This window comes from Anas platyrhynchos, chromosome 15 (assembly GCF_047663525.1).
Source record: "Anas platyrhynchos isolate ZD024472 breed Pekin duck chromosome 15, IASCAAS_PekinDuck_T2T, whole genome shotgun sequence".
NCBI classification, from domain to species: domain Eukaryota; kingdom Metazoa; phylum Chordata; class Aves; order Anseriformes; family Anatidae; genus Anas; species Anas platyrhynchos.
In genome coordinates this window covers 594,647-622,500 of record NC_092601.1, presented here as the reverse complement: position 1 = coordinate 622,500, position 27,854 = coordinate 594,647, and the positions used below count along the sequence as shown (strand labels likewise).

Sequence of the window (27,854 nt, the reverse complement as noted above, 5' to 3'; positions counted from 1 at the left end):
TAGGGTTAGTGTTAGGTTTAGGGTTAGGGTTAGGGTTAGGGTTAGGGTTAGGGTTAGGGTTAGGGTTAGGGTTAGGGTTTGCATTAGAGTTAGGGTTAGGTTTAAGTTTAGTTTAGGATTCAGCTTAGGGTTACGGTAAGGGTTAGGTTTATTTTTAGGGTTAGGATTGGGGTAGGGTTAGGGTTAGGGTTAGTGTTAGGGTTAGGGTTAGGTTTAGGGTTTGCATTAGAGTTAGGGTTTGGTTTAAGTTTAGTTTAGGATTCAGCTTAGGTTTACGGTAAGGGTTAGGTTTATTTTTAGGGTTAGGATTGGGGTAGGGTTAGGGTTAGGTTTAGGGTTTGGTTTAGGTTTAGTTTTAGGCTTAGGTTTAGGGTTAGGGTTAGGTTTAGGGTTATGGTTAGGGTTGGGTTTAGGTTTAGGTTTAGCGTTAGGGTTAGGTTTAAAGTTAGGTTAGTCTTCAGGTTAGGGTTAGGGTTAGGGTTAGTGTTGGGGTTAGGGGTAGGGTTAGGGTTAGGGTTAGGGTTAGGGTTAGGGTTAGGGTTAGGGTTGTGTTAGCCTTGTGGTTAGGTTTTAGGTTAGGGTCAGGGTTACGGTTACTGTTAAGGTTAGGTTAGGGTTAGGGTGAGGGTTACCCTTAGTGTTTGGGTTCGGGTTAGGGTTAGGGTTAGGGTTAGGTTTAGTGTTAGGGTTAGGTTTAGGGTTAGAGTTAGGGATATGGTTAGGGTTGCGGTTTGGTTTAGGGTTAGGGTTTGATTTAAAGTTAGGTTAGACTTCAGGTTAGGGTTAGGGTTAGGGTTAGGGTTAGGGTTAGGGTTACGGTTAGGGTTAGGGTTAGGGTTGGTGTTAGGGTTAGTGTTAAGGTTAGGGTTAGGGTTAGGTTTAGGGTAAGGGTTAGGGTTAGGGTTAGGGTTCGGTTTAGGTTTACGTTTGGGTTAGGGTTAGGGTTAGGGTTAGGGTTAGGATTAGGGTTAGGGTTAGGGTTAGGTTTAGGGTTAGTGTTAGGGTTAGTGTTAGGTTTAGTGTTAGGTTTAGGGTTAGGGTTTGCATTAGAGTTAGGATTAGGGTTAAGTTTAGGTTAGGATTCAGTTTAGGGTTACGGTAAGGGTTAGGTTTATTTTTAGGGTTAGGATTGGGGTAGGGTTAGGGTTAGGTTTAGGGTTAGGGTTAGGTTTAGTTTTAGGCTTAGGGTTAGGGTTAGGTTTAGGGTTAGGTTTATGGTTAGGGTTGGGTTTAGGTTTAGGGTTAGCGTTAGGGTTAGGGTTAAAGTTAGGTTAGTCTTCAGGTTAGGGTTAGGGTTACGGATAGGGTTAGGGTTAGGGTTGGGGTTAGGGGTAGGGTTAGGGTTAGGGTTAGGGTTAGGGTTAGGGTTAGGGTTAGGGTTAGGGTTAGGGTTAGGGTTAGGGTTAGGGTTAGGGTTAGGGTTAGGGTTAGGGTTAGGTTTGTGTTAGCGTTGGCGTTACGGATACGGTTAGGGTCAGGGTTACGGTTAGGGTTTGGGTTTGGGTTCGGGTTTGGGTTAGGGTTAGGTTTAGGGTTAGGTTTAGTCTTAGGTTTAGGGTTAAGTTTAGGTTTAGGGTTCGGGTTGTGGTTATGTTTGGGTTTAGGTTTAGGGTTAGGGTTAGGGTTAGGGTTAGGGTTAGGTTTAGAGTTACGGTTAGGGTAAGGGTTAAGTTTAGGGTTAGGGTTAGGTTTAGTGTTAGGTTTAGGGTTAGGGTTAGGGTTATGTTTCGGGTTAGGGTTCGGGTTAGGGTTAGTGTTAAGGTTCTGGTTAAGATTAGGGTTGGTGTTAGGGTTAGGTTTAGGGTTACGGTTAGGGTTAGGGTTGGATTAGGGGTAGGGTTTGGGTTAGGGTTACGGTTAGGGTTAGGGTTAGGGTTAGGGTTAGGGTTGTGTTAGGGTTAGGGTTATTCTTAGGGTTAGTTGTGTTCCCTAACACATATCACCTCTGCGCTGCTGTGGGATGATTTGTTTTGAGCTGTAACAGCTCCTGGCACACCGTGGCAGCAGGGAGCTGGCCGCACGCTTGCTGCGTGCTGTCTGCTCTCTCTGCTGGCCAACTGAAAAATTTTATTTCCACGAGATGGGCTTGCAGAAATGCACCGACCGAGAAAATGCGTGTCAGAAAAATAGAGCTTTTTTTTTCCCCCTAAAGTCCCAAACAGGCACATAAAAGTGGTTGAATTGAATAAATGATATTCTTAACAAAAAGGAAGCAGCAGAGGAGAAAGAGGCAGGACAGACATGGGTCTTCTGTCCCATCCCAGCTCACTGCATCCATAGTTTGGTGGAAGTGAGAGGACCGACCCGTGGGACAGGGTGACCCCAGCGTGGATGTCAGGCCGTCAAGGCCTTGCCCTAACATTTTCAGTAGCAAACGTTGTAGTGTTGGGTTACTGGAGAATTTCCAGTGACCACCAGCACAGAGAAGCCAGGAGAGAGTGGGACTGTGAGGAACTTTCTTCTGTTTGTTCAATGCCTAATTCAAGGGTGACCGAGTCCAAAAAGCCACCACACGGGGACTCTCAGCACATAAATACTGTAATAGGAATGGACTACAGAAAGTCAGGACTTCTCTGTGGGAAAGGACAAGCTAAAGAGTGAGTAAAGAGAAAAAGGAACATTTCTTCATGCTGATTTTTAACTTCTACATTCTGAATAATGGTTGTCTCTGTTCTCCTTAACAGCCTTGATCCTGAAATTAGACCAAACGTGGCAAATTCTCCTATCTGAGCCTCACTAAAGGGAGCGTGCCATGGATTTCAGCCACCAGGAACCAGCTCAGGATGGTAGCTCAGTAGTTTCATCAAGGAGCAAACTCATGTCTGGAGGGATGACAACCTGATGTTCTCTGATGTTCTCAATGGCTCTGCTGAGTGACGCCCAGGTGCTGGGTTTATGTGGCGAGGTTTTGGTAGTGGGGGGAGCTGCAAGGGTGGCCTCTGTTTACAACAGAGCAACACGTTTATGGTGGGATGTCAACCTCTGATCTGATTTATTAAAAAAAAAAAAAAAGAAGTTGACTCTTTTGTAATAAAAATAAAAGACTTTATTCAGTTCAGTGTACCCTGGGTACTGTATTTGCCCAAACGCTTATTCCATATAAAGAAATGTAAACCATTCATAAATACAATGTAAGAGCAGCAAAACAAATCAAACCACCTGCAACCTGCAGCCTAAAGAGCTTCTTTACTTCACTGTGCTTTCACGGAGCAGCTGAGATGAGTCTGTCTGCCAAACTGGCGCACAAAGTCCGATAAGGGCAGCACTGAGCCCCAGCCCACTCTGGGATTCATACCGATGAAATCATCCAAGTTCATCTTGGAATCTAAAACAAGAGCAGAGAAGTGAAATGTCAGAGTTCCCGATTCAGCTTCTGTAGCACATACAGCTACCATGAAAATCCCAAGAAAAACCGTTTGAAAGTATAACTCAGAGCAGCTCACAGCACGCTTGCTGAGCAGCAGTCCAACAGCTCTGCAGACCATACAGAGCCACCAGAACCAAATTCCATAGAAATGGAATTTGCTCCAGCTGCAAAAAGCCTGTGTAATTAGGCTCACCATTACAGATAGTGTAAGCGAGGAAGGGAAGACAACGTTTGGGAATCCCATACCCAGCAGTCCCAGCCAACACGCAGCCCCTGCAGCCCTCTTGTTTGCACCATATCTACGCCGCAGCACAGCTTTGGGATTTTCTGAGCCCCAGCTCTCAGCACCTGCAAGGTCTGGCCCCTAACTTGACCTTTTCCTTGTCAGCCCCTTTGGGTACTGAACATCAAAAACTCTCTCAACCACAGTCCCACTGCTGCCACAAGTGCCAGCACAAGGCCACTTTCTACTCGACTACGTGGGGATTTAAAATAGCACAAGCCCAGCAATTTTCTGTTGGAACTCCAGAACAACCGGCAGAGGATAACAGTTCCAGCATGCAGGTAGCCTGGTAAGCTTGTTTTCCAATCCCCAGCTTGTCTTTTCCTCTCAGATGCTTTTATTTTACAATTAATGTGATTACTCATGTAGTTTAAGATCTGAAAGACAAACAAGTCCCTGCTTTATGTGCATGGAGCATAGCAGAAGAATAATTGAATTAAAATGTTCTGCGAATGGTGAAGAAGCCCAAGGGGGATTGTTCCAGCAGAGTCACAACCAAAGCAGCTGCTGTTAGCAACTTGGGAGCTGCTGTCACACTGTCTGTAGGAAGGGAAACAGTCTCTGACAGTCAGGAGGGTGGTGGCAGGGCATAACACAGTGCATCAGGAGTTTAATGAGAGCAAAACCTGTTGTAACAGGCAAGCAAGAAGAAGAAACAAGCTTCACCGTCCTGCGAAGAGCAGATGGTCTAAAGACCAGTCAGTAGGTGGCACTAAAGCAGTATGAGAGCCATGTAACTGCCTGTAGGAAAGAGTGCTCTCCCATCTCCTTTGGTTCAGGAGACAGAAGTCCCCCTTTGTCATCCTTGTTATTCACGTGTCACATCTAAAGGCTGTGCACTTATGTGAGACCTTACAGCTTTAGCCAACAGCTCCGCAAAAACAGACCACCACAAAAGCCTTTTTCTGAAGCAGATAAAAAGTGGCAAAAAATAATAATAAAAAATCTGCTGTTTATTTTTAAGATTTACAACACGCTCACAGTCCTCCTCTGATGCTGTAGGTGTTACACTAGTCTGCATTTGGGCACGCACAGAGCTAAGGCTTCCTCTTTGCCCAAACTCACTTTGTTTACAGTCCGTGAGACCTACCTGGTGCATTCCGAGATCCGTGCACGTTTTCATTTCTTTTTTGATCAAGTCTGACACTTTTGCCCTGAGCAGGGACAAAACAAAAACGCCATCTGACAGTGCACAGCCTAACAGCCACGATACCTGTGGCATCTGCCAACAGGAGTTTTTGGAGTAATTCCAACCTCCAAAGGGGGTGTTGCTGTAACAATATGTGGATGATCTTTTATTGTTAGGACAGGAGAAAACAGCTGTGAAGGAAGGCACTAACAAGCTATTTGAATTTCTGGGAAAACAGGGCTTGAAAGGATTGGAAAATAAATTAAAATTCATAGAAAAAGAGAAGTCAAATATTTAGGGCATCTAGTGGCTGAGGGGGAATGAAGAATAAATCCAGAGAGGATTCAGTGAGGAAACAGGGGAGGTGATCAGGCATCGGGTAATAGCGAATAAAAGGTTATGGTTTGTTTACTGAAATGCGCTCCTGATTGACAGGCCGCATGCCATTGCACTCGCAAATAAAATAACTTCACAGAAGATCCTGTCTGAAGAAAATTATTTGAGGTGTTTCTCACAACAGTTTTATTTTCAAATGGGAATCAGGTTATAGCACGCATGAGCTGCTTAGATCTGTATCAGTCCTTCTTTCCTTCCGCTAGGATCCTGCCATTACCTTGTGGAGAAGGTACAGAAGGGAACTGCAGCCACCTGCCTGCCCTGTCTAGCAGCTGCCTGTTACAGAAACGCATCACACACGGCACCCACACAGTTCCTCAGCTGCCCTACCTGCATTCTTCAGAAATAAACCCCCAGAATTCATGGCTTCTAGGGATTTCAGTAGTAATAAAAAGAACAAAAAGCCTTTACACATCCATTCTGCCTGTGTGCTGCCAAACACCTGGGGAGAACTGAAAATCAAAGTGAGGCTTTTCAGCGTTAGGAGCTGGTGCTACCAGTTGTATCGAAGCAGTAAGACCTGAGTAACTGCAGGGTGCAAGCTGGATTTTACACAGGCTTGCAGCAAGGAGGGCTGATGTCATCGGGACTTAAACCATGCAGAATCAAACCTCATTCATTTGTAGGAGGAAGACTTAAAAGAAAACCCCAGGCTGGGCTAGCCAGCTCCAGAATGGTGAATCCACACCTCAAAACAGATCTTGTTTAGTTTTATTTAAAAAAGCAGGATGAGCACCCGCAGCAGAGGAACAGAGGCCAGAGCACTGCCAACACAAGACTTATTCCAACACAAGAATTATTCCTTTTGAGTTAGTATTAGGAAAAAAAAAATGCTTCACTGGTTCCTGATAGTTTATTGGTTGAATTCCAACAGGAATTTCACAGTCCTTTAACACTTCCTGGTAAACTTCATAAAAAGGCATCACTGGTCCCAGTGCCTTGTCCCAGCACCACAGTGGGTATTTACATTACCCTATTTGGCCTACATTTGACTTAAATGCTACAGAATTTCCTTGCCCAAAGTGCTCTATTTGGGCTCAGCAGCTGCTCTGCCCTGAAGAGGCAATATTTCAGTATCAAGAACAAAACCTCCCATCTTTTAAGTAAGTTTACTAAAAGCTTTAAAACCCCACTGGATAAGAGAAGCAGGGTGTGTTGAGTGTAACTAACATCCTTTAAGACGCAGCAGCACCAGAGCGCTGATTTTCTTTAAATACCCTAAGTTCACAAGCTCATTTCTTTTTAACAGTACAATGCTCATATACATTAAAAAAAATATGTATTTATGCTATTTTTCAGTCTTCAAGCATTTGTTTAGCATCAAAGACAGACCAAATAGATGTAATATGAGTCCTTGTAACTGATAAGCTTTTGTAGTCATCTTCTCAAGAGCTTATGACTCTGGCTTCTCTAAATGACAGCAATATAACCTCAAGGAGTAATGTAATGCTCTGATCTCACAAATAAATTGGCACTAAAGCCATATACGTGATCAATTCCGCCAGCTGTTAAATTACAGTCACCTCTAACACCAGCAGCGAGCAATTTAATCTTCCACAAACATAAATTAGCATGGAAAAGAGAGTACTCTAAGTGGGGAGGAAGCAATTATCCGTAAAGGCATTTGGCGTGGATGAACATCAATGTCCCAGGCTGTTTTACACTAACCAAAGGTCAGCCACCCGGCTTCCTATCAAGGTTGAAATCAGGTGCTTTATGCCTGATAAGACTGTGCATACATTGAAGCACACACCATTACGAGGTGCCTCAGGTGAGGAAAGGAAAAACAAAACCAAAGCCTGAGAAACTTGCACTGAGCGAAAGGCAGTGTGAACGAGATGTCCTAGACCTGACAGAGTCTCCTCCTGTTCTGACCCCAATCCCAGAGCTACCCAGTCAGCGATCCTCCACCTTGGGTGGGCGCAGGGTAAGCAGTCACCGTCCCCTGCAACACCCAGGTGACTGCCCAGACAAGAGCACATCACCACAGGTGCACTCAGAGCCTTCCAGGTGGCTGGCAACAGGACAAGAAGCGAAGCACTCGAGTGGGAACACAGAAAACTCTGGTTGCATACTGGAATTGTATTGAATTCATGCCTGGGATCAAATATTGGAACACTGTGCCCAGAGAGGTGGTGCAATGGCTGTCCCTGGAGCTGTTCCAGGCTAGACCAGACAGAGTCTTAAAGCCCCTCAGTCTAATTGCACCGGCTTTGAGCAGGGTCTGGACTGGATGACTTGGGGATGCTCCTCCCAGCCTGGCAAGGTACAGGCTAAGGAATGAAGTATGGGAGCAATCAAAGTCTCTGCATCTTTAGCTACCTACCAACGTCCCAAGGATGACCTGGAGGCTGGCTGAGACAGGTGTTTCATAGCCTGGAATTTCTAAAAATGCTTCACAAGGCTGTACCTGTGCTCCCGCCCCCACTCATAACTCATTTATACCCAAGTGAAACACCAAACTGTCTTAGAAAGCAACACAAAAACTGTGAATTAACTTGCCTGTAGCTTAAAACCACAATAAACTTGGCTCTAGACACAAGACATGTTCCTTTGACCCCACCTTCTCTAACAGAAATACATGGTAGCATTGTATTATTAAAAAAGCAGCAAAACCAAACGTGCACAGCATCAACAAACTCCACCAAAACAAAACTTCACCACACTTCTCTCCATCTGGGAAGAAAAGGAGAGAATAAGCACATGGCAAACATTAGCCAGCTTGGCAAACACCTGGTCCGAGTAAGCTGAAATGCCGTGTGATAAAAAAAAGTGGGGTAATCACCGTGTTAAAAATTCCCTTTCCAACCCTAGGCAGGTTGCTTGGCCTCTGTTTCAGCTCCCCACTGCAACATTTCATACCTCTTACTCTCTGCTCAGTTTCTGAAGACCAGCAGTTCGTGTTTGATAACAGCAGTGGCAGCTGCCAGGAAGCACGCTACACTTTACATGTTCGGAAAAGGCAAGCACTGCAGAGCCCCATTTTGTCCCCACACACTGTGCTGGCTGGATACGCTTCCAAAGCACATGTCCAAAAGCACATTTATTTATTGCACCCACCTCTGACTGAATCATTCAACTCTGTTAAAAGGAAAAAGGAGTCCTGCCAGCTCACCTGCTGTTTCAATGCAGGGGTACGAGGGAGGAGGTTTCTGCCATTTCCCATCTGCATCTTTCACGTGAGATCTGTCCGAAGCAAACGTCTCCAGGTACAGATCTGCTCGTATCATCCGGATTTTCCTGAACAACAATGCAAAATTGTATCAAGAGATATATGTACGTAACGCTGCATTAGCCACTCTGGAGAAGAGCCCTTTCTTCCTCCCAGGGAGCCTTGGCTTAGTTAAATACTCCACTCAGAAACACTGGGCTAAGCTGCTGGGCTGTTAAGAATAAACATCAGCAAGGAAAGGCTTTTGATGATTAAACAACAGCAATTAAAGAGCTTTAGAAAAATAATGCAGTGCATTGAGTTTCTTGGAGTATAACAGAAGACTTCTATCAGTATATATCCACAGAGACAACTTCAACTTGGACTTCATGAAATAAAATTCATGCTCTTCATTTTTTTTGTCCTCACCTGTGAAATTCAGGATGAAGGCTGTCATCCAGCCTGAAGGCCTCCGTGCTGTACACGTCAAAAGGACAGGGGAATGGCAGCTCTGTGTCAAGATCATAAATGAAGTTCTGCTCCCCACTGGAAACATGAAGTAGGATAACGTGGCAGTCCTGGGAAGAACGGTAATTGTCAGGAGTTAAACAGTTGTTAACCAGAAACCGGCACAGGGAGTAGAAAAAAAGCCTCCTGGAAGCTGAGGCTACAGCTTCTCTTCTTTAGAGACTGCTTTCTGATGCTCGGGTATCGCGCCTGTGATGTTCCAGCACCAGGAGAGACGTTTCCTAATGCCTGCCTCAGCCCTCGTGCCTTTTGGTAAGCCTTGCTATTCTCCCCATTACTTGTAGCCTTCTTTGGTATCAGCCTGGGCAGCTAACCTGAAGAGTACGCTAGTCCTCATACCACATCTTTGATTCCTTAACATGTAGGAAACACGGGTATGGCAGGGGGTTGGAGAAACTCCAGTTACTATTTTCAGTGTTAGTTACTTACATTCATTGCAGTTTTCCAAAAAGTAAATTGAAGATAGTTGTTGTTAACTCCTATTCCTTCTCAGATCATCCCGATAACACTTGGACCTCTTTTTAAACCAAGCCTTTTGTACAATATAAACACACTGATAATTTTCCAGAAAATGATTCTGTAAGGACAGAATTTCAGAAATTCACAGATTTTTTTTTTTTTAAAACAGAATTTCTGAAACAAATTGCCACGCAAAATTGATTTTTTCCCTCCCATACAGTATAACCATAACTACACATCTTTAAAAGGAATTCTGTAGTGGCAACTACTGAACTACATTAAATTAAATGACATGCCAAAAACTCTGGAAGAGCTTACATACAAGCTGGCACCTGAAGACATGTATTGCTCACGTTTTTCCATCCCATGTCAGACCTATATGGATATTTTCACCCGTCAGCTTGTTACAAGACATCTATTTAACATCCTACAAAGCTGGCGGGCCCCAACAAAACCAGACAGTAATTTTCACAGAACTGTTGTGCACTCTTACCGATGCTAACTAAGCTTTGTCACCTGGTGGTTTTATGGGCCATCTCACTGCTATTTCCCTGTCAACAATAAAAGGGTTGCATTTAGGCTGCTGTAGAAGAATAATAAATACTAATATAGAACTACAGGACGGCTGAGGTCGGAAGGGACCTCTGGCACATACAGAGTGCTTCCTGATGCTCAGGGGGGACATAAACCTAAATTCATTCCAGCAGAGGTATCTAACACTACCCACATCTGATCCTGCAGACCTCAGCTACAGAGGCACGCACTTAAATACTGACAAAGAAAGAACAGAGGGCCTTACCCAGACAACAGGCTCATCTCCATGCCCTGACTTCTGTTTCCAGAGCGGGACCTGAAAGTTAAGCAATTTGGCATAAACCACTCCTGACTTACAGAGATTAGTTTCACGTTGGGTAAGTTCTTTGCTAAACTCTGCATTTCATCAGCTTGTGTCAGTGCTGCTGTCAGAAAGCTTGCTCCAGGTTTTATCTTTCAGAAACATTAAACTGGGCGCTATTCTGGACCATATAATGTAATATTCCCCCTAACCTGATGGATGACAGGGAAAAATCATCCCACAGCCCTTAGGGGCACCGTGATTCCTTCTTCCCACAATCCAAGCGTGACAGGTAAGGACATTCATAGAAACATTCAGGTTGGAAGAGACCTTTAAGATCATCTAGCCCAACCTTTAACCTTTAATTAAGATTGATCTGTTGTTTTAGGGCAACTTCTTTTAAGCTTGGAAAGAATGCCGTGAACCTTTTGTTCCCCTGAGGGTATCCTTATCCTTGGGGCTTCTAGAGGAGAGAGCAGGGCTCTCTTCTGGTGCAGCAGGTCGAGCTGTTTCCTTTTACTGCTTCTCAGGTTCTGGTGTTGCCTTGATGTCTTGAGCAAATACTGCGTGGGGTCTGGAGGCCAGAAACAAATGAAATTCTTCATGCTCCCAGGTGCTGCTGCCTGCGTGCCTCTCAGCTGCTGCAGGGGGGCCTGGGGCCAAGACTCACCTACCCCAGGCTGTAGTTAAAAGGCCTGGGGTAGTTAAAGCGCCTCCCACCTCCCCCCGCCTGTGGTTTACCACCCCCACGGAGCGCACAACTCACCCACTCACCATCCTCCTCTCGTTGGAGATGAAAACCGCGTAGAACTCCTCCACAGGGCGCTCCCCCCGACTCCTGATGTAGTCGCACAGCTTCCACACGTTTTCCTCACTGCAAAACACAACCGTCGACGGCACCGTTTTCTTTTCAATCCCCTTTTCACCTTCACTTCCAGCAACCCAAACCGGGCCGGGAAGGTTTCCCTGCGGGGTTTTTAGCTCCGTTTTCAACTCCCCCCTTCAGCGTGCCGCCAGCCTCCACTCAGGCGCCGGCCGCCATTTTCAGGCGCCTCCCTTACCAGTAGCAGCCGGTGTAGGCGCAGGCGGCTCGGGGAGGCACCGCCGGCCGGTACCGGTCCTCATCCAGCTCCGCCATGCTCCGGGGGCAGATTTCCCGTGCTGGGGAACGGGGCCGGGCTCCTGAGGGAGCCGCCTGAGGGCGGGCGCGGAGCCCGTGAGGAGGCGGCGCCCGCCTGAGGGGGCGGCACGCGCCGCTTCCCGCCCGCCAAAAGGCTCAAACGGTGCTGCGCCTCCCGCCTGTAACCCTCCGCCGGCAAAGATTTAAAAAATACTTCCAAAAAAAAAAAAAAAAAAAAATTAAAAGAGCGGGCGAGGGCCGGCCCTCAGCGAGGGCCGGAAGAGGGAGCCGCGCCGAGGAGGGAAGAAAGGGGGGAGGAGGGGGATGGAGGGCTCCGTGTGAGGCGGAGGGATCCTCAGCGGGCCGCGGCGCGGGGCCGCCTCAGCGGGCGCCGCGCCTCCGGGAGGCCCTGCGGCGCCGCCATGGTGGTGCTGAGGCGCAGCGCCGGCAGCCGCCGGCGGTCCCTGGCTGCCATGGACTCGAGCTCCGAGTTCTTCTCGCTGCAGCCCGGCGGCAGGAGGACGAGCAGGCAGAGAGCAGCCCCGGCCGTGAGTTCCCGCGGGGTTCCCTCCGAGCGAGCCCGGGCGGGGAGCTTTGGGGGGGGGTTCGTTCACCAGCCCCCCACCCCCTCAGGCGGCCCCGCGGGCAGGTGCACGCGGGGGGTGCTGAGGGGGCTCGGAGAGCAAGGCTAAAAATCAGGGTTAATTAGTGCTGAAGTAAAAAAACGTTAGTTAGGGGGTGTAATGTGGTTACGACTTCCCTTAAGGGGTTGATGGTGTTGGGGAAAACCCTAATTTGCTCTTAGGGACGATTTGTGTGTCTGGTATTTCATCCACACCATTTCCAGCTCCGTCTGGCTGCTCCCATCCCCGCTCAGCATCACCTGAAGGAATTGGCTGCTGTACACACAGCTAGCTAGAGCTCAAGCTCTGCTCTTCCCAAAGGCAGAGCAGAACCACCTCAAAGCACCTCCCAGCTCTCAGGGCGAGCCCCGCCTCCGAGCGGTGCTTTCAGCTCTCCGTGCCGCCGAGCTCAGCGTTCTCGGCTCTTTGGGTTCAGGCTGGGGTTTTGTTTTGCTCTTTCTCTTCCCCCTTCTCATTTCAAGTCTACTGAACTAAGCAGGAAGCAGCCCTTGGGGTGTCGTCTCTTTGCAAGCAGGCGCTGGAGGCTGCTTCAGTATCTCCACTTTGCCGTTGCAGTGTGCATGAGAAGCGGTTGTCAAAGCCTGCAAGGACTTGAGCTGCCCGTGGCACGTGAGGGAAGGCTGTGCAAAGTCAGGCAGGGCAAACAGCTGGCCCGCTTTCCTTGTGGGAGCAGGAATGGGGAAGTTAAATGTAAAGTTTTCACTGAAGCGAAAGCAGAATCCTTCTCATGAAACAGGTTGTAAGGTGTGTTTGGTTTGGTTTCTTTCTTTGTGTTTTTTCACCTCTTTGCAGAACTTTCCCATGCTTCGAGGCACAGAGTCACTCCTGTTTCGTTTGTAGGACCGCCAGCCTTTGCTGGAGCACTCATATAGCAGAGACATGTAGAAGTGCCCTAGATGACAGAGATGGCGATCCTGCTCCTAGCTGCTTGTTCACATCCTAATGTCTCTTCCCTGACTTTCTGGTGCGCAAAGACTCGGCAATAGCAGCTTTTGCAGTTTTCCTGATACCAGCAAGCCATTTACCTGCGTATTTCATCCATCTAGATTAAGGAGCATGCAGCAGAAAGTCTCAGGTAAACCGGAGTCTGATGGCTTCGTCTTCTCCCAAGTTTCCAGTCCCAAGGAGTCCTGTGGCAGACCGTAAGCGGCGGCTGTCCCTCTGGAGGCTGTTTGTCTGCAGCTTTACAACCCTGCTGTGATTCCTCAGGCCGAACAAGGTCGTTTTGTTGTGACCTGTACTTGACACCCGTGTGCTCCAGAGTTCCCTTTTTGTTTGGGGAAAGTGGGAAGTGGCCCTTTTCTCTGCTGAGCCTTCCTGAGTCATCTGCGTAGGGACTTGACACCAGAGCTCCTAGCCTAAACACACTTACCTGTTTGGCTGGCACTTGAGCATCTGCTTGCTTCCTTAGAGACACCCAACAGCTAACTTCTTAGAAGCAATTGTTGATCACTTCCCATAGTAGGAGGAAAATAACTTTCAAACTACTACAAAATTCCTTCCTGCAGTTTCCTTGCTCTGGTTTAGCCACTTGCTTCTGCTGAATTTCACTTCTTGAGTGCGTTTTTTTCAGCCTTGTATGACTGATACGAGCCAGTTCTGCCCTGCTGGCAGCCTGCTGCAGGTAACGTAGTGCTTCTCAGTGTCTGCTGTCTCACTGACTTGGGATGCTTTTGTAGGAGCCAGAGGATGGTCAGGGCTCCTGGTCCATTGTTCCTGGCTGTGCCCGTGTTTGAGACAAGGTGAAGATAAAAGAAGAGCTGATAAAGAATAACACGAGTACACGGCACTGTGCTTGTTGCAGAGAAGTCATCAAATAAATGCATAACTATGTGTACAGAGGTCTCCTGAGTTATTCCACTCTTTCCTTTCTTAAGCCTCCTGGAGGAAAAACATTAAACATCACTGTGGCAGACCAGGCTGGTCTCATCAAGCTTTAGGTCTTGTTTCATCTCTGCTGGGTCTGGGGAATAAAAAACGTCTTCAAGAGTTGTTTCAGATGCCTGGATTCAAACTTGTGCTAGGGCAAGCATCTCGTGAGGCCCCTTTCTATCAGCACGGAGAACAGGAGGAAGAAAAGCATTCTCCCACGTGCCCTTACCAGTGCCCTCCTCTAACTTCTTCATGCCTTTGCTGTTACCTTGAGGAAACGCTAGCTAAGCTCTTAGTAAAGTTAGTGCCGGGAAGCAGAAGAATCTTGTCTATTTTCTGACTTTGGAGTGAAATTTCATTTGATGTACTCTTATTGGAACTTCATTTTGTAAACAGAACGACCCCCCCACTCAAGGATATCACAGCTTCCCTCCCGTACTAAAAATGATAGTACTCACCCTTGTAGGAGCAGCAATGTGAAGAAGGTCAAGGGCAGTAAGAAGGGTTCAAAGCTTTGATATAACAAGCCTTACACTTTTTTTTGACAGAGCTCCTAATAAGCATCTTTAGCAAGGTCTGGAGATGGGAGAAAAACTCGAACTAGATTTTAATTCTAGGATGTATAATGTCAAGCTTGACTGTTCCTCTGAACAGTCAATTGAATTTAATTTTTTTAAATTTAATTAGTTTATTCTCTTTAATTTAAATTCAATGGAATTTAAAGTTTTGAATTTAAATTCCAATTGAATTTATTGAAAAAAATTCCAATTGAATTTAAAGTTTTTGTTGTTGTTGTTTTTCACGAAACACTAAGTTTATGTGAAAGGTTTTGCTGCAATATCTTTTTGCCAAGGATATTAAGCTTAAGTTATCCACAAGAAAATGGTGGGGAGAGGGAAGCTTTAGTTTTGAAAGTTTTTTTTTGTTTGTTTGTTTGTTTCCTCCAGGTTTTTCTTGAGCACAGCAGCGTTTCAGTGTCTGCCTGCCATTAGTTGCCCCACTACCAAGTCAGGAGGGTTAATTAAACTTGCGTGAGGCAGAATTTCTTTATCTGAATCTACGTGGTTCACATAAATATATTCTTATTTCCTTCTTTCCCTAGGATTATTCTTCTACCAGTATTGAATGTTTCAACGGACACCGTTTAAGATCAATGAGAAAAAGCATCCTGCGGTGTTCGGTCTCCAGCTTTGAAGAAAGTATGGCGATACTGAGGGGAACTGTCAACAGAAGACGCTTTTCAAGGTACTGTATTTCTATATGTTCAATCTCTGTTCGATTTGTAGATTGAAAAGCAAGAGAGAAAGCATGTGCAGTGAGTTGTGGCCTGATAAACCTCCGGCTAAAATCAGCAAAGGCCTATGAGCATGCTGATGGCGTACCAGTACCTTAAAACTAGAATCCTTCTTCTCAGTGAAAGTCTTTTCTAAAACGTGTGTTTTTTTCCCCAACCCCTTTGAGGTGTTGTTGTGGTTTAACGCGGCCGGCAGCTAAACACCACACAGCCCTTCTCCAACCCTCCCACCTCTCTCTCTGGGACGGGGGAGAGAAACGGGAAAGTGAAGCCTGCGAGTTGAGATAAAGACAGTTTATTAAGACAGGAAAATAATAATGATGATGATGATGATAATAGTACTGCTAATGCAGTTGCTCACTACCCACTGACCAGTGCCCAGCGTAACCCCTAGCAGCCCGGCTGCCCCGCCCTATCCATGGTGCAGCGTGTTGCCATAAGGCAGAGCTACAGGCTGGGAGATGAGTGGTTGGAGAGCTGCCAGGCAGAGAAGGACCTGGGAGTGATGGTGGACAGTCGGCTGAATATGAGCCAGCAGTGTGCTCTGGTGGCCAAGAAGGCCAACGGCATCCTGGCTTGTATCAGAAACAGTGTGACCAGCAGGGCTAGGGAGGTGATCGTCCCCCTGTAGTCGGCTCTGGTGAGGCCGCACCTCGAGTACTGTGTTCAGTTTTGGGCCCCTCGCTACAAGAAGGACATCGAGGTGCTTGAGCGGGTCCAAAGAAGGGCGACGAAGCTGGTGAGGGGCCTGGAGAACAAGTCCTACGAGGAGCGGCTGAGGGAGCTGGGCTTGTTCAGCCTGGAGAAGAGGAGGCTCAGGGGCGACCTTATCGCTCTCTACAGGTACCTTAAAGGAGGCTGTAGTGAGGTGGGGGTTGGCCTGTTCTCCCACGTGCCTGGTGACAGGATGAGGAGGAATGGGCTAAAGTTGCGCCAGGGGAGTTTTAGGTTAGATGTTAGTGTTATAAGTTGCCCCCTTAATTAATTTTCAGAGAGCATTGCATTAATAATAGAAAGGAATTTATTGAGTAAGCAACAGCAAGCAAAACAGCGCTGGGCGGCCGGGGAGTCTCGGCTCCGCCATCGGCGCGCACCTCACCCCCCCCAGGGTCCCTTTTTATATCTTGGTGATTTCAGGATTACGCAGCACGTCCGGGTATGTTCTGCGACTGCGTGCACTGTTGCTAGGGGGTCGTCTCCGTTCCTCTGGTGGTCGTGAAGATGAAGGCCGTAGTCTTCCTCGGCGTTGTGGTTCAACTTCTTTCTTTATTTGGTCATGTTGGCCCAGCGTGAGACCGGAAGGCAGGATGTTGATACACTAGTTTAACAACTTATCAGGAGATGGTTACATGAACTTTGCAGCAGTGTTTTTTGAACAAAAGAGGCTACTGAGATGCAGAAGGAGAGAAGGGGAGAGGGTTCTTTTTTTTTGTTACATTAAGCAAAGGAATTTTCATAGTGTCTAGCTAAGCATTATACAGCTCCTTACTTCAGCAGGGAGTTTTCACAACTCCTGTTCCTCAAACAGAACTCCTTGTTTTTACAAAAGACAATGAACAAACATTTATTGTGTATTACAATCCCTCCTTTTTCTTTTAGTTACTCATTTTGTTCATTGAATTTCGGCAATGCCTGGCTACCTGGCTACTAAGAACTAATGTTTCCTCGATTCCTTCGTTGGTACTTATTGGCTCGTATCTGGCATGTATGAGCATTAAATGTGCCGCTTCTAAATGTCCCTTTAAGATCACAATCAATTTATTAAAAATACATGGTTCAAAAGTTAGTGCTATTATTAAGAACAACAAAGGTCCTGTTATTGTTGATAATAAAGTAGTAAGCCAAGGTGAATAATTAAACCAAGATTCGTACCAGCTCTGTCGGGCTTCATTCTCCCGTTTCCTTTTTTTTTTTTTTTCAACCCTTCCCTGGGTCTTGCCATTGTATCTCTTACCTCTCCAGTGTGATCAGCATACACACAGCATTCCTCTTTCGGGGCTGCACACAGCCCGTCCTGTTGTAAAAAAATACCAAATCTAATCCCCTATGAATTTGTAACACTACCTCTGAAAGCAACCTGATAGATTTTCCAGGGCCGAGATGAATTGTTCAATTTAGGTCAGGTCCTCGTCCACAGCAATGCATAAGGAAGTAAATTCTTGATTTTGTTTAACCAATGAGGCTACCCTGGTTCCCACTCCAGCTCCTCCCAGGATTATAAGGGTGGCCAAAGTTAGAGCCGTGAATGGTTCCCATCTTTCCAGATGATGACTTTCCACTGTGTGCTGGGTATACATACAATCCTCAGGGTGGTATAGAATCCTTGGTATAATTATCACCTGTATACAGAAATCACGAGACGCATTAAAGAGTTTTAGTGATAGACAAGGAGTTATGCCCACTCACACACAAACACACCTAGCGTTGTTGGCTGGGATTAGCCACTCGGTTGATTGTTTTCCATTCTCCATGATATTACATAGGTGACACTTCCCACTAGGAACCATGCACACACACCTACCACCTCCAGTGACTTGTGTTAGTGTTACCCTTATGTCTTTTCCCCAACTGTAATGCAGAGGGCTGTTCTCGTTTGTGCGGGTGGGCTCCCCAGGATTCCCGATAGCATCATAATATGAAGGCCTTATACTAAAGCATAATCAACAGTGTTTTGTTACATTTGGGTTTGTTTTGTTTAATAATTGGTAGCTGGCATTCATGACCCCCCCATATGTTATTCTCAGCTATGTTATCATTCTCGGCTTTACCTGAGCTCGTAGGGCTGCCGAGGGTTGGCACTGAAGTATTTTCCGCAGGCTGGATTCCCTGGACATTTTCTGACAATACCTCATTTGGTCCTACTGCCTGGGGCCTATCGGCATCCTCCTTTTTATTAGTACGAGTCCTCCCCTATCTGTTCTGTGTTTGTAAAATCTGACACCTCACATTTTTCCTAGTACCCAGCTAGTATCATCCAAGTTTGTTATATTTATATATAGAACCTTGCAAATTTCTTTATTTCCATGGAAGGTTCCTGTATACCCTATACCATGCCCTCACCACCTGTAACGGGGACCTGCTTTTTGGTTACAACCTTGCGGCCCATATCCCACTTGTAAGAATTTATTCCGACCAGCCCCGAGTGTCCAGTCCATAGCAATGGTTTCACACCCCCAGTATGCACAATAATACATGTTCGGGTAATTACAGTACCCCTTTCCTGTGTTAGAACTTGGGCAGAAATAAAATCCTGATCGGTTAAAGCATGGCTGCACTGACACCAGGTCACATAATGTGATGCGGAAACTGGGAGCACCTGCTGTCGTTGTTTGCTGGATGATGAATTAATCCTCCCATCTGATCAAGCTCCATTTAAAAGGCTGATGGGGATGCGCAGACCCATAGCTGACCAAAGCGATGATACTGACTCCCATGTATCGTAGGAGGTGGTCAGAGCCCATCTAAATTGTCGGCCCCTCAGTCCCCCACCGTTTTCACTTCTCTGCCTCGCTTGTCAGTTCGGTTGCAGCGAACTACAAGGTATCGGTTCTTCTTGGCAGCAGCAGTGTTCTTCAGGGGAACCTACTAGGGAGCCTTTGAAACAGGGCCTCCTCCCCTTCCCACGATACACAGATAATATAAAATACTTATCGAGTCCGTCTTAGTGTCAGCTTCAAGTTGTCAGGGCCTGGAGCTGCCTCCCATTTACCTTCCCGGATTGGTCCTTTCACATGGCTGGCATGTGTCCATCTTTTCTCCGCAGTTCGAATAGCCATTTCTGTGGTAAGCAAAACAGCATAGGGGCCTTCCCCATCGTGGTGTTAAAGCAGTCTCTTTCCAAGTCTTAATTAGAATTGAGGGTGATCAAGTGGCAATTCCAACTCATAGGGCATACCATATAGCATTTCAAAAGGAGAAATTCCTACATCAGTTCTGGGCTGTGTCCATATGTTTAACAGTGCAAGGGGTAAGCATTTTACCCAAGAAGCCTTAGTTTCCAGCACAAGTTTTGTTAGTTGTTTCTTCATTTCACCATTCATTCGCTCTACCTTTCCAGAAGAGGAGGGGTGCCAGGGGCTGTGAAAATCCCACTCAATCTCTAAGGCCTGCTTTAACCCTTGCAGTAAAGCTTTACACCCATTCAGTCACGTGGTCAATTAGGACAAACAAGTAACTCAGTAAAGTCTACCTGTATACTTTGGAAAGGTCAAAGCCCTGGCTCCCGTCCCCCTCTAGATAGGTTACAGAAGACCTTTTTATTTACCTTTTGACATATAGTAGTACATCCTCTGCATGTGTGCTTCTCTAAAGTATATTCTCCTACACAGACATGCTTTCTTAGAACAACATCACACATTGCTTGCACCTCCCAATGACTCTTCTGATGTAAAACAGTTAATATTTGCCTCATTATCACTTTATTCAGCATTTCTCTCCCATCAGGGAGTATCGATTTTCCTTAAAATGATCCACATATTTGTAACATTAATACCTCCTTGGGAGGTTGTAATTGCTCCAAAATCTTTTTTAGAATTTACCCAAATAGATAGGTGGCCCTGTAAACCCCTGAGGTAAAATTGTCCACCTATATTGTTGCTTCCGCCCCCATTTCAGGGTCTTTCCAGTCAGAGGTGAATATACATGTATGTTTGCTCTCAGGGCCAGAGAGCACTCCATTAATAACACTGTTATTCCAGTCTAACAATTTACTAGTTGAATGCCCAATTTAATCATCAAATCCCTTCCCAACAAGTTAGTCTCTGCCTTGGATACATACAATAATTGCCCAGTGATCATTTTATCCCCTAGTCTCAGCTTGGTATCCCCCAAAAGTGGCACTGTTATCCCAGTCCCTTCTACCCCCATCACATTTAGGGTTTCATTAGTTAATTTAATCCCTGATACTTTACAAGTAACAGCAGTTGGGAGAGCGAGAAACCCCCCCGCAGACACCAAAGTCAGTGCAGAAGGAGGGGGAGGAGGCACTCCAGGCGCTGGAGCCGAAGCCCCCCTGCTGCCGCTGGAGAGGCCCCTGGTGGAGCAGGCTGTTCCCCCCTCCCCGATGCTTGGGAAGCTGACCAAACACCACAGCAAATATACCAAAACTTCTAGACTGTTACTTAGATAATGCCTACATCACCTTTCCCTGCTCATTCAACTTCAGACAGCTCTGCTAAATATTACATGCCACACCTTTAACCCCTTCAGCAACCCTTTTAACACTTCCTTTATCTTTCTCCAGCCCGTACTTTTCTAATACCAGCACCAAAGGCTCAGTCAGGGTCCAACTTAATTCCATACCTTTTCCCTCCAAGATAAACAACATATCAATATAGCATATTTCATCCCATTTTCCTTCTTTCCTCCTTCTTCCACTCCGGATATTCCTATTCGAAGTGGCCAGCCTGGCCACACTTAAAACATCTTATCAAAGCCTGTCCCTGCTAGGACTCAGGCCACAACACAGGCAGCCTTCTTTGCCTGCCATTCCTTCATCTCTCTTCCTCTCCTTTCCATCCTGGCCCTAACTCCCCCTGAAGATTTTCTTCCTCTTTCTCCGACCCTCTGCCTCACTACCCGCTGCACCACTGTCAATACCATTAGTTTCACTCTCTCTCTTTTTTTTTTTTTTTTTTTTTTCCTTCTTATCTCCCCTCCAGACACATACCTCCAGGGCCTCCCACAGGAGGGTCCCCCAGCGACTGTTCACTACATCCCCCCACCTTCTGAAGCATTTTCTGCGTATTTTGCCAGGCTTTAATCACACAATGAACTTTCAAGAGCGCTTGGGATACTGGGTTCTCAGGTCTCATCCTCAAGTACTTTCTCATTCTGACCCCAAGTCTCTCATATGATTTCTGTGTTGCACACTATTATTATTCCAGCCAGGATTGGCAAGTGGGTATTTCTGCCCTGCCGGTATTACCCCTGGTCCTGGAGGATGAGCTCTTTCCCATTCTTGTATAGCAGCTCTCCTCCTGATCATTCCCATTTCTTTCCCTGTAAACAACATACTTACAGACATAATTCCCTCCCCCAAGAGTATAAATCAGGTCGTAGGAACTGGTCTAATTGTTCAACTAGGCTGTTGGGGTCCTCGAATAAAGACTTCCTCTCCTTCTTAAAAGTCCTAACCTCTCTGCTGGTAAGGAGGAGGGGGTAGTTCACCTAAGAGGATACACTGTTAGTGTTAGTACTGTTAGTATCAGGGAAGGCAAAATTCTCAATATCTCTTCTACCTTGTTCTAATTCTTGCCAGAGCCTAGAGTACGATCCTTCTTTAGGGACAGTGTTAATTACAGTCCCTGTCTCCCTTCCTGGAGTGACTGCTGCTGCCACCGGTTCAATATTAAGATTATAGGGAGCATAACTTGGCTCCTTCTCTGAAAAAGGAATCATTGTTTACACATAAATTTAAAGCCTGAATTTTCATCAGACCCGTATTTTGGCCAAAATACTGCTGTTTCCTTAATTGGTTCTTTTGTCCAGACTGATACACAATATTTAACCTTTTTTTTTTTTTTTTTTAAATTATTTTTCTTTTACAATCCCTCTAATTTTGGGATTATGTTTCCAATTTCTTATAATTCTTCAGGAAGAACTATTAGTAGGCACTCCCCCAGGGATATCTCCCTGTCCCCTGGAACTCATATTTTCCCATTTTTCCTAACCCTCGCCAGTATGTGCTACAGAATTTTCCCTTCTGCAGTGTACCACACACCAACGTACTGAAAGATGGGGGTGTACCGCCAAGCACTTCCCCGTGCCAGTGTTACCGCACACCTGAGTTTACCAGATTCCCTGGTGTACTTCCAAGCACTTCCCCGTGCAAGGATTACCGTACACCAGATTCCCCTGGTGTAGTGCCAGCACTTCCCCGTGCAAGGGCTTACCATACACCAGATACCCGACCCCCAAGGCAATACTTAATATTTCTTACCTTGGTCTGTGCACAGAGTTACCGGATCGATTCTTAAAAACCCGGAGTGCCTACCTTCTTCCTTTCCCCACTACTTCACGGATCCTGCCTCTTTAACCAGTCTCGGGCCCTCTGTCAGCTTTCCGCAGAACCGCCACCGTCGATGCACAGGACCGCTGAAATCAGCGGGGCATGCCTTCCTGCTGCTGCGGCGGTGGGGCTCCCCAGTAGGTGACTGGATCCCGGACGAGCCCCCAAATTGTGAGAAACACTCCGTAGCCAATAACTTAGGCTCAGGCGAGGATCTCAGTGAAGTAGTAATTTATTCGCGATTGCAATGGCGGGCGCCCCACAAGCAGGAGAGAGCGCATCTACTAGTTCCAAAACACAGTTTATATACCTTTTGATGGCAGGACCCTCCCCTGTTTCCCCACTGAGTGGGTAATCCAGGTTCACAATCTATCTGATGCTTCACAAACAATGCATGGCCTTCAGTTGCCGGCCTGTTAAATTTCAAATTTCTTTTGACATTTTTACTGCTTGAAGTGGTAATGTTTCTTCACTTATCTGACTTGACTTGACACCGTGATTTTCACCTAATTGTCCTGAGGAGTCTGGTTGTCTGCATTTCACTAGGTCGCCTGCTAAACTTTCTTATCACTGTAAGCATATCTCAGTACCACATTCCCTCCTTCTAAACAATGTAACTCTGCAAAAACAACATTTCTATTCCCACACAACCACTAAGGAATTTCCAAGAATGGAACTAGGTATGTGATGGTGTGTACTATAATCTCCAATTGGTAGAGAGAATTAGAAAATACCAAGATATGAACTCCCAATAACCTAGCCACCTTCTAGAGGATGTTTAAAGCAAACTCTGCCAAAATTTAGTGCCAAAACTTGTACAGCCAGTGCAATACTGCTACCTTCAGCAGTGGGGAAACGCTAGTTTTGTCTGAGTCATCTAAAATGCTTTGCAGAAGTGTTATGAAATGTGCTGCTTAAGACCTTACTGGCTTTCAGCATGGATATTTCTCTTATTATTGGTATCAACTATGTAACTAATTGTGTAACTATGTATGAAAACATAGTCGGGTGCAGTTTTTCACTGTGACAAGAAAGAATGGTTTCCAGGTAAGAAGTTTTTTAATGCATTGATCATGCCAACTGGCCAAGAATCAAAAAATAATGATTGCTGAGTCCTCAGTACAATTGATTTTCAAATTACAGCTTCAGATTAGAGGGTGGCACTTTTTTATTCTTCAGTGAATAAGGTAATATCAGGACACCCAAGTAAGTCATTAGTTTAAATTGATATCACTAGAGTCACATGGTAACAGAAAAACTAATAGTGATAGCTACAACACACAGGGAGTACTCAAACAGCACAAATGTAGCATATGGACAACATGCATTGTGCTGGCAAGCTCCAAGATTGGCATCCATTCCCAGTAGCAGAATTCCAGTTTGATTCCAGAGCTGACCCATCAGTTTAATATACTTCCTTGCATTTCGAAGTCAGGTTGACAAAAGTGAAGTTTTGTTTTAGAAAACTCATTACACTCCGAACTGGTATAGTTAATGCCATTTTTTTTCATCTCCTATCTTGCTATGAGATATGATTTAGTTATTTTACATTTTTTTATGTTGTCAAGCTCTTTTTGAAGGAAAATTGTTTAAAAGGTGCAAATTTGAAACACTTCAAAACATTCTTGTGAACACGCAGGTGTTTAAAATGTGATGAGAATACAGCATAACTTCAGATTATCCATCTTTTCTGTTTTCATTTTGCACCTGAGCATTGTAGTATCAGATATGTTTTTCTGATACAATACTCTGCGTAGATTAGATTACACTATTATATTATTCCTTATAGGAAGGCTCAGTAAGAATAGAGGATTGTTTTGAATTTTAAAATGCACATGATGTCTTTGTGATGAAAATACAATAATGTAGAGATGCTGCACTCTTCATTGCTTCATCTTACATGGTGGTGTTTTCCCTAAGGTTTCCCTGTTCTTTTCTACATGAAAAGTGTCTCCAGACATTTGTACATCCTTCAGGCATCTTTACCTTCCCTCTAGTGTCTGTGTTTTGCCAAATACCGGAAGAGTTAGAACCTGTCATTCTGGAATACAGCAGGAGTTCTGTATTTTCTTTCCCTTTGCTTTTTCTTTTTTCCCCTCCTTAATTAGGTGTCAATGAACAAAGCTAAGAGTGAAGTTATACAAAGCATTGAATACAACAGCACTTTACAAAAGAGTGGCCTAGTACAGCAGCAAGGGGTTCTTTAGGAGTGGGCAGCCTGTCCATCCAAGCCTGTAGTCACTTGCTACCTCCCTCAAATTAACAGTCTGAGGAGTCTGACGAAGTGATGAGTAGGCAAAGTTCTGCCTGAACACACGGGCATGAGCTTGGGTAGCAAAGAAGCAATGTCTGAGCACCAAGTATGTTTGCTGGATCCTAGATGCAGAGCCTGGCATCCCAAGCAGCTGTCCACATTGCAGTCATGCATCAGTGGACATGAGAATGTGAAAATGCTAATCTAGCTAACTTTTGGCTAGATTGCTTTAGAAAATCCTGTTTATCTGCATAGAGCTCTTGGCCTTTTTTTTTTTTTTTTTTTTTTACATTAATCATGGTGATGTGCAGAGGGATGTAAGAGAGACCCAGAGAATCCTCTATTATTTATCAGATTGAGAAAAATTAACATATCTAACCAAAATAATAGAAGTTGGCTTTCTGCTGAAATGCCAGATATGTATTGGCTTCTGTGTAAGTGGTAACAGTGGCTATAGCCATTTCAGAGGTACCTTGTTTCACTTCTGTAAAACTGTTAGCAGTGCCATGTTCCTGCTCAAAGGACACATGGCAAAGCATTCTTTTGGCATATCTGGTAGACCTACTATTATGGCATCAAGACAAGTACAATACCTTCTTTCCAAAAGTAGTGGACAATACTGCTCTAGTGAAAGAAGAAAAAAAGTACTGACTTCTTCAGACCTTTAAAATATACTTACCAGCAGTAGATGTAAAATTTTATTTTTTATTTTTTTTTTCAATTCTTAATTGGATTTTCTTGAGTAGCAAAGAGGCTTCTCCAAAACTGTAAGCTGAACCTTTGTAATCAAGTTTTTTGTGCAAGAATTACAAGTGACATTTTCCAGGAGTTTGGCTTTTTGATTTAAGTGTCAAAATCTTATACTGAGGCCTCTGAGTCTATGTAGTCACAGGTGTAAGAAGAGTGATTTCCCAGTAATATGTCGTAACATTACAGATGAAGTAGGAACTGAACCTCAGTGAACATGTCTATGGGTATCTTCTTGGATATCTTTTTTTTTTTTTTTTGTCTTGTTTTCCCTTTGAGAATGGTTTCACTGAGGCACTTAATTCAGAAAGAAAGGACAAAACAGACCCACACTCTGCCACTATTTCATGCCTATTTGGTTGGTCCAGCGCCAGTAGTTTCCAGTGCAAACAAATTGCTTAGCAACTGTTTGTATATAAGTCCTAGATGCTTTCAGTGAATCAAAAGACATGCCAAGTGCATGTGCCTGTCAGCATCTGCATCCAACGTAGTGCTCACAGCCATCTGCTCTGGGTTCTTGCTGGTCCCACTCTCCCCTGCAACCACCCTGTGCTTCAGTTCACAGTTAGTAGGCAGTAAGACTGATGCAAGCAGGAAACTGAACAGCCTGATGTCTCCAGACAGTCACCTTTCTGTCAAAACCCTATGTTCCTTGATTTCTTTTGCTGTTTCTCCTGTGTCTTCCCTTACCCTTTTTTCACTTGGCACGTGTAGAAACAGAACAAATCCTGTGCAATGTATGCTAGTGGTTTCTCTTGACTCACAGGAACTTCAGGAGGATGGTAGTTGATCAATGATGACTATAAAATTTATTTTCCTATGCAGACTGAAGGAAAAAAGACTCAAAAAAAAAAAAAAAAAGGGTTGCAAATTAAATGAGGTGGTACTGGTTTTTTATATGTTACCAGTACAGTGCCATTTAGTTTCAGAAAGTCTAACTTTTAAGACAGAGATCTAGTCCCTATGCACAACATCTTTGTGACAGCATCTAGGATAATAGAAAGACTGAGACCTTGATATTGTATATCCTGGAAACAGTGTATCTTGACTGATTTATTACAGGTCAAAAAGCAGAGTGTACTGCAGAAAATGGTAGCAACTTACTCTGGACCTCTTCACTAGTTAGATAACTCGAATTCATGTTGCTGCTGTTTGCTTGTTACAACATTTTTTCCTGAATAGTAAAAGATTCTTAAACAGAATACATTTGTAGTGAAACTCATGTTTGCTATTTTCTTGCAAAAGATAACTGACTCGTCAGCCAGTCATAGAGTAGAAACAATATTGACTAATGTATTTCACACCATACATTTTCAGAGGTATAGTACTGAAGAGTTATAGCAAGCAATTTCTCTTCAGTCTGGAAATTATATGTTTAAAACCAAATGGAAAAGTCCCTAAACTTTCCATACAGTTTTAAGCTGTATGGAAATATATATGGAAATATAAAAAATATATTATAGAAATCCCATTGATTTCTTATTGCAATCAAAATTCACTCAGTTTTTTATTCTCCTGGGGGTAAATTGTTTGTTTTTTTTTGGTTTTTTTTTTTTTTTCAATGAGAATGCAGATTACATGGCTGGTGGCAGGTAAACAAAGTAGCTTTTAAAGAACACTTTTCTATTTTTTCCAAACTAAAACATAGTCCTGGTTTTATGTCATATTTATTGGTTCCCTTGTTGATTAAAAGTGCATAGTTCTTCTGTAATGTCATTTTCCTCAAGCTTTTATATACCGTTTGTTATTCATGTGGCAAACACAAAACGAAGCAAACCCATTTTTCCAGTGCTAATATGCTTTTGCGTGCTCCATGCTTCCCAGGGTATTCTGAAGCCAGAGAGGCTGGAAGTGGAAAGGAGTCAAGTCTGATAATGATAGGCATCCCTGCAACTGAGAGTTAACATAAGCATCTTTTCCCCCTTGAAACTTGAATATTGAGCTTTCAAAATTCAATTTCCTTCCAGAGATATTTTCATTTAACCAGCAAACCACTGTGCTCCTTGAGTTAATATAGTACATTAGAATCTACATGAGATTGCCACATCATCCCTATTTATTTATTATGTAGAGAATAGATTTATGCTGTCTGAGCAAGGAGATAACCTGGTCATTTGGCTTTTAATAGGATATATGGGTTATTTTGTGTATGTATATAACATTTAGGATGGGATTTGTCATACATGTAGAATCACAGAATGATTTGGGTTGGAAGGGACCTTAAAGATCATCTAATTCAACCCCCCCCCCTTAGGCAGTGACATACCACTAGACTGGGTTGTTCAAAGCCTTAAATAATTTCTAAAGTCTTAAATAATTACAGTCTTCTAAAATGTGTTATCTAAGCTATAGGTTCTCACTATAGTACTTGAAGGGGTATGAGTGCTGTCAGAAGGTAATAAATACTGCCTTAAAATAAAATAAAATTATTTTAGTTGTGGGAGTCTGAAGGTCTCTCCCTCCCTATCCCCTCTGTTAACTTTAGGTGTAACTGCAAGACTAGCTTAGATCAGTTTTTATAACTTTTACAGAGATTAAATTAAGTGATGTAGTTTTAGAGGACTTTGTATTTGACATGTATATTATCCATCATTCCTTGAGTTATCATGTCTTGGGATCAACTGAATAAAAATCTTTACTTTTTTTCTGAAGGTATGTCATATTTTTGCCATAATTTTTAAGTACTCCTTCCTCCTTTGAACATCTCCTTTTATTTAAGATTGCCCACCATGCTGCTAATTGGACTATATTTCATTTGATTAGCTT

The 27,854-nt window shown here is 44.5% G+C and overlaps 1 protein-coding gene and 1 pseudogene across 2 annotated transcripts; one reads left to right on the top strand and one right to left on the bottom strand.

The window, feature by feature from the left end:
• Positions 1 to 3,023: 3,023 nt before the first annotated feature.
• LOC113841596 (protein N-terminal glutamine amidohydrolase-like) lies at positions 3,024 to 11,435 on the bottom strand. 2 transcript variants are annotated; one of them, XM_027448261.3, is made up of 6 exons: positions 11,210 to 11,435; positions 10,923 to 11,022; positions 10,113 to 10,163; positions 8,756 to 8,904; positions 8,291 to 8,415; positions 3,024 to 3,325 (listed from the first exon to the last, which is right to left on the bottom strand). In XM_027448261.3, the coding sequence occupies exons 1-6, from the start codon at positions 11,284 to 11,286 to the stop codon at positions 3,192 to 3,194; spliced, it is 636 nt and encodes a 211-aa protein (XP_027304062.1). In that variant the 5' UTR covers positions 11,287 to 11,435; the 3' UTR covers positions 3,024 to 3,191. The 2 variants fall into 2 exon arrangements, with proteins under 2 accessions (XP_027304062.1, XP_071879862.1); XM_072023761.1 differs by lacking the exon at positions 10,113 to 10,163.
• A 156-nt stretch (positions 11,436 to 11,591) lies between these two features.
• The window catches only part of LOC139998727 (adenylate cyclase type 10-like), a 152,378-nt pseudogene continuing 136,115 nt past the window's right edge, over positions 11,592 to 27,854 (top strand).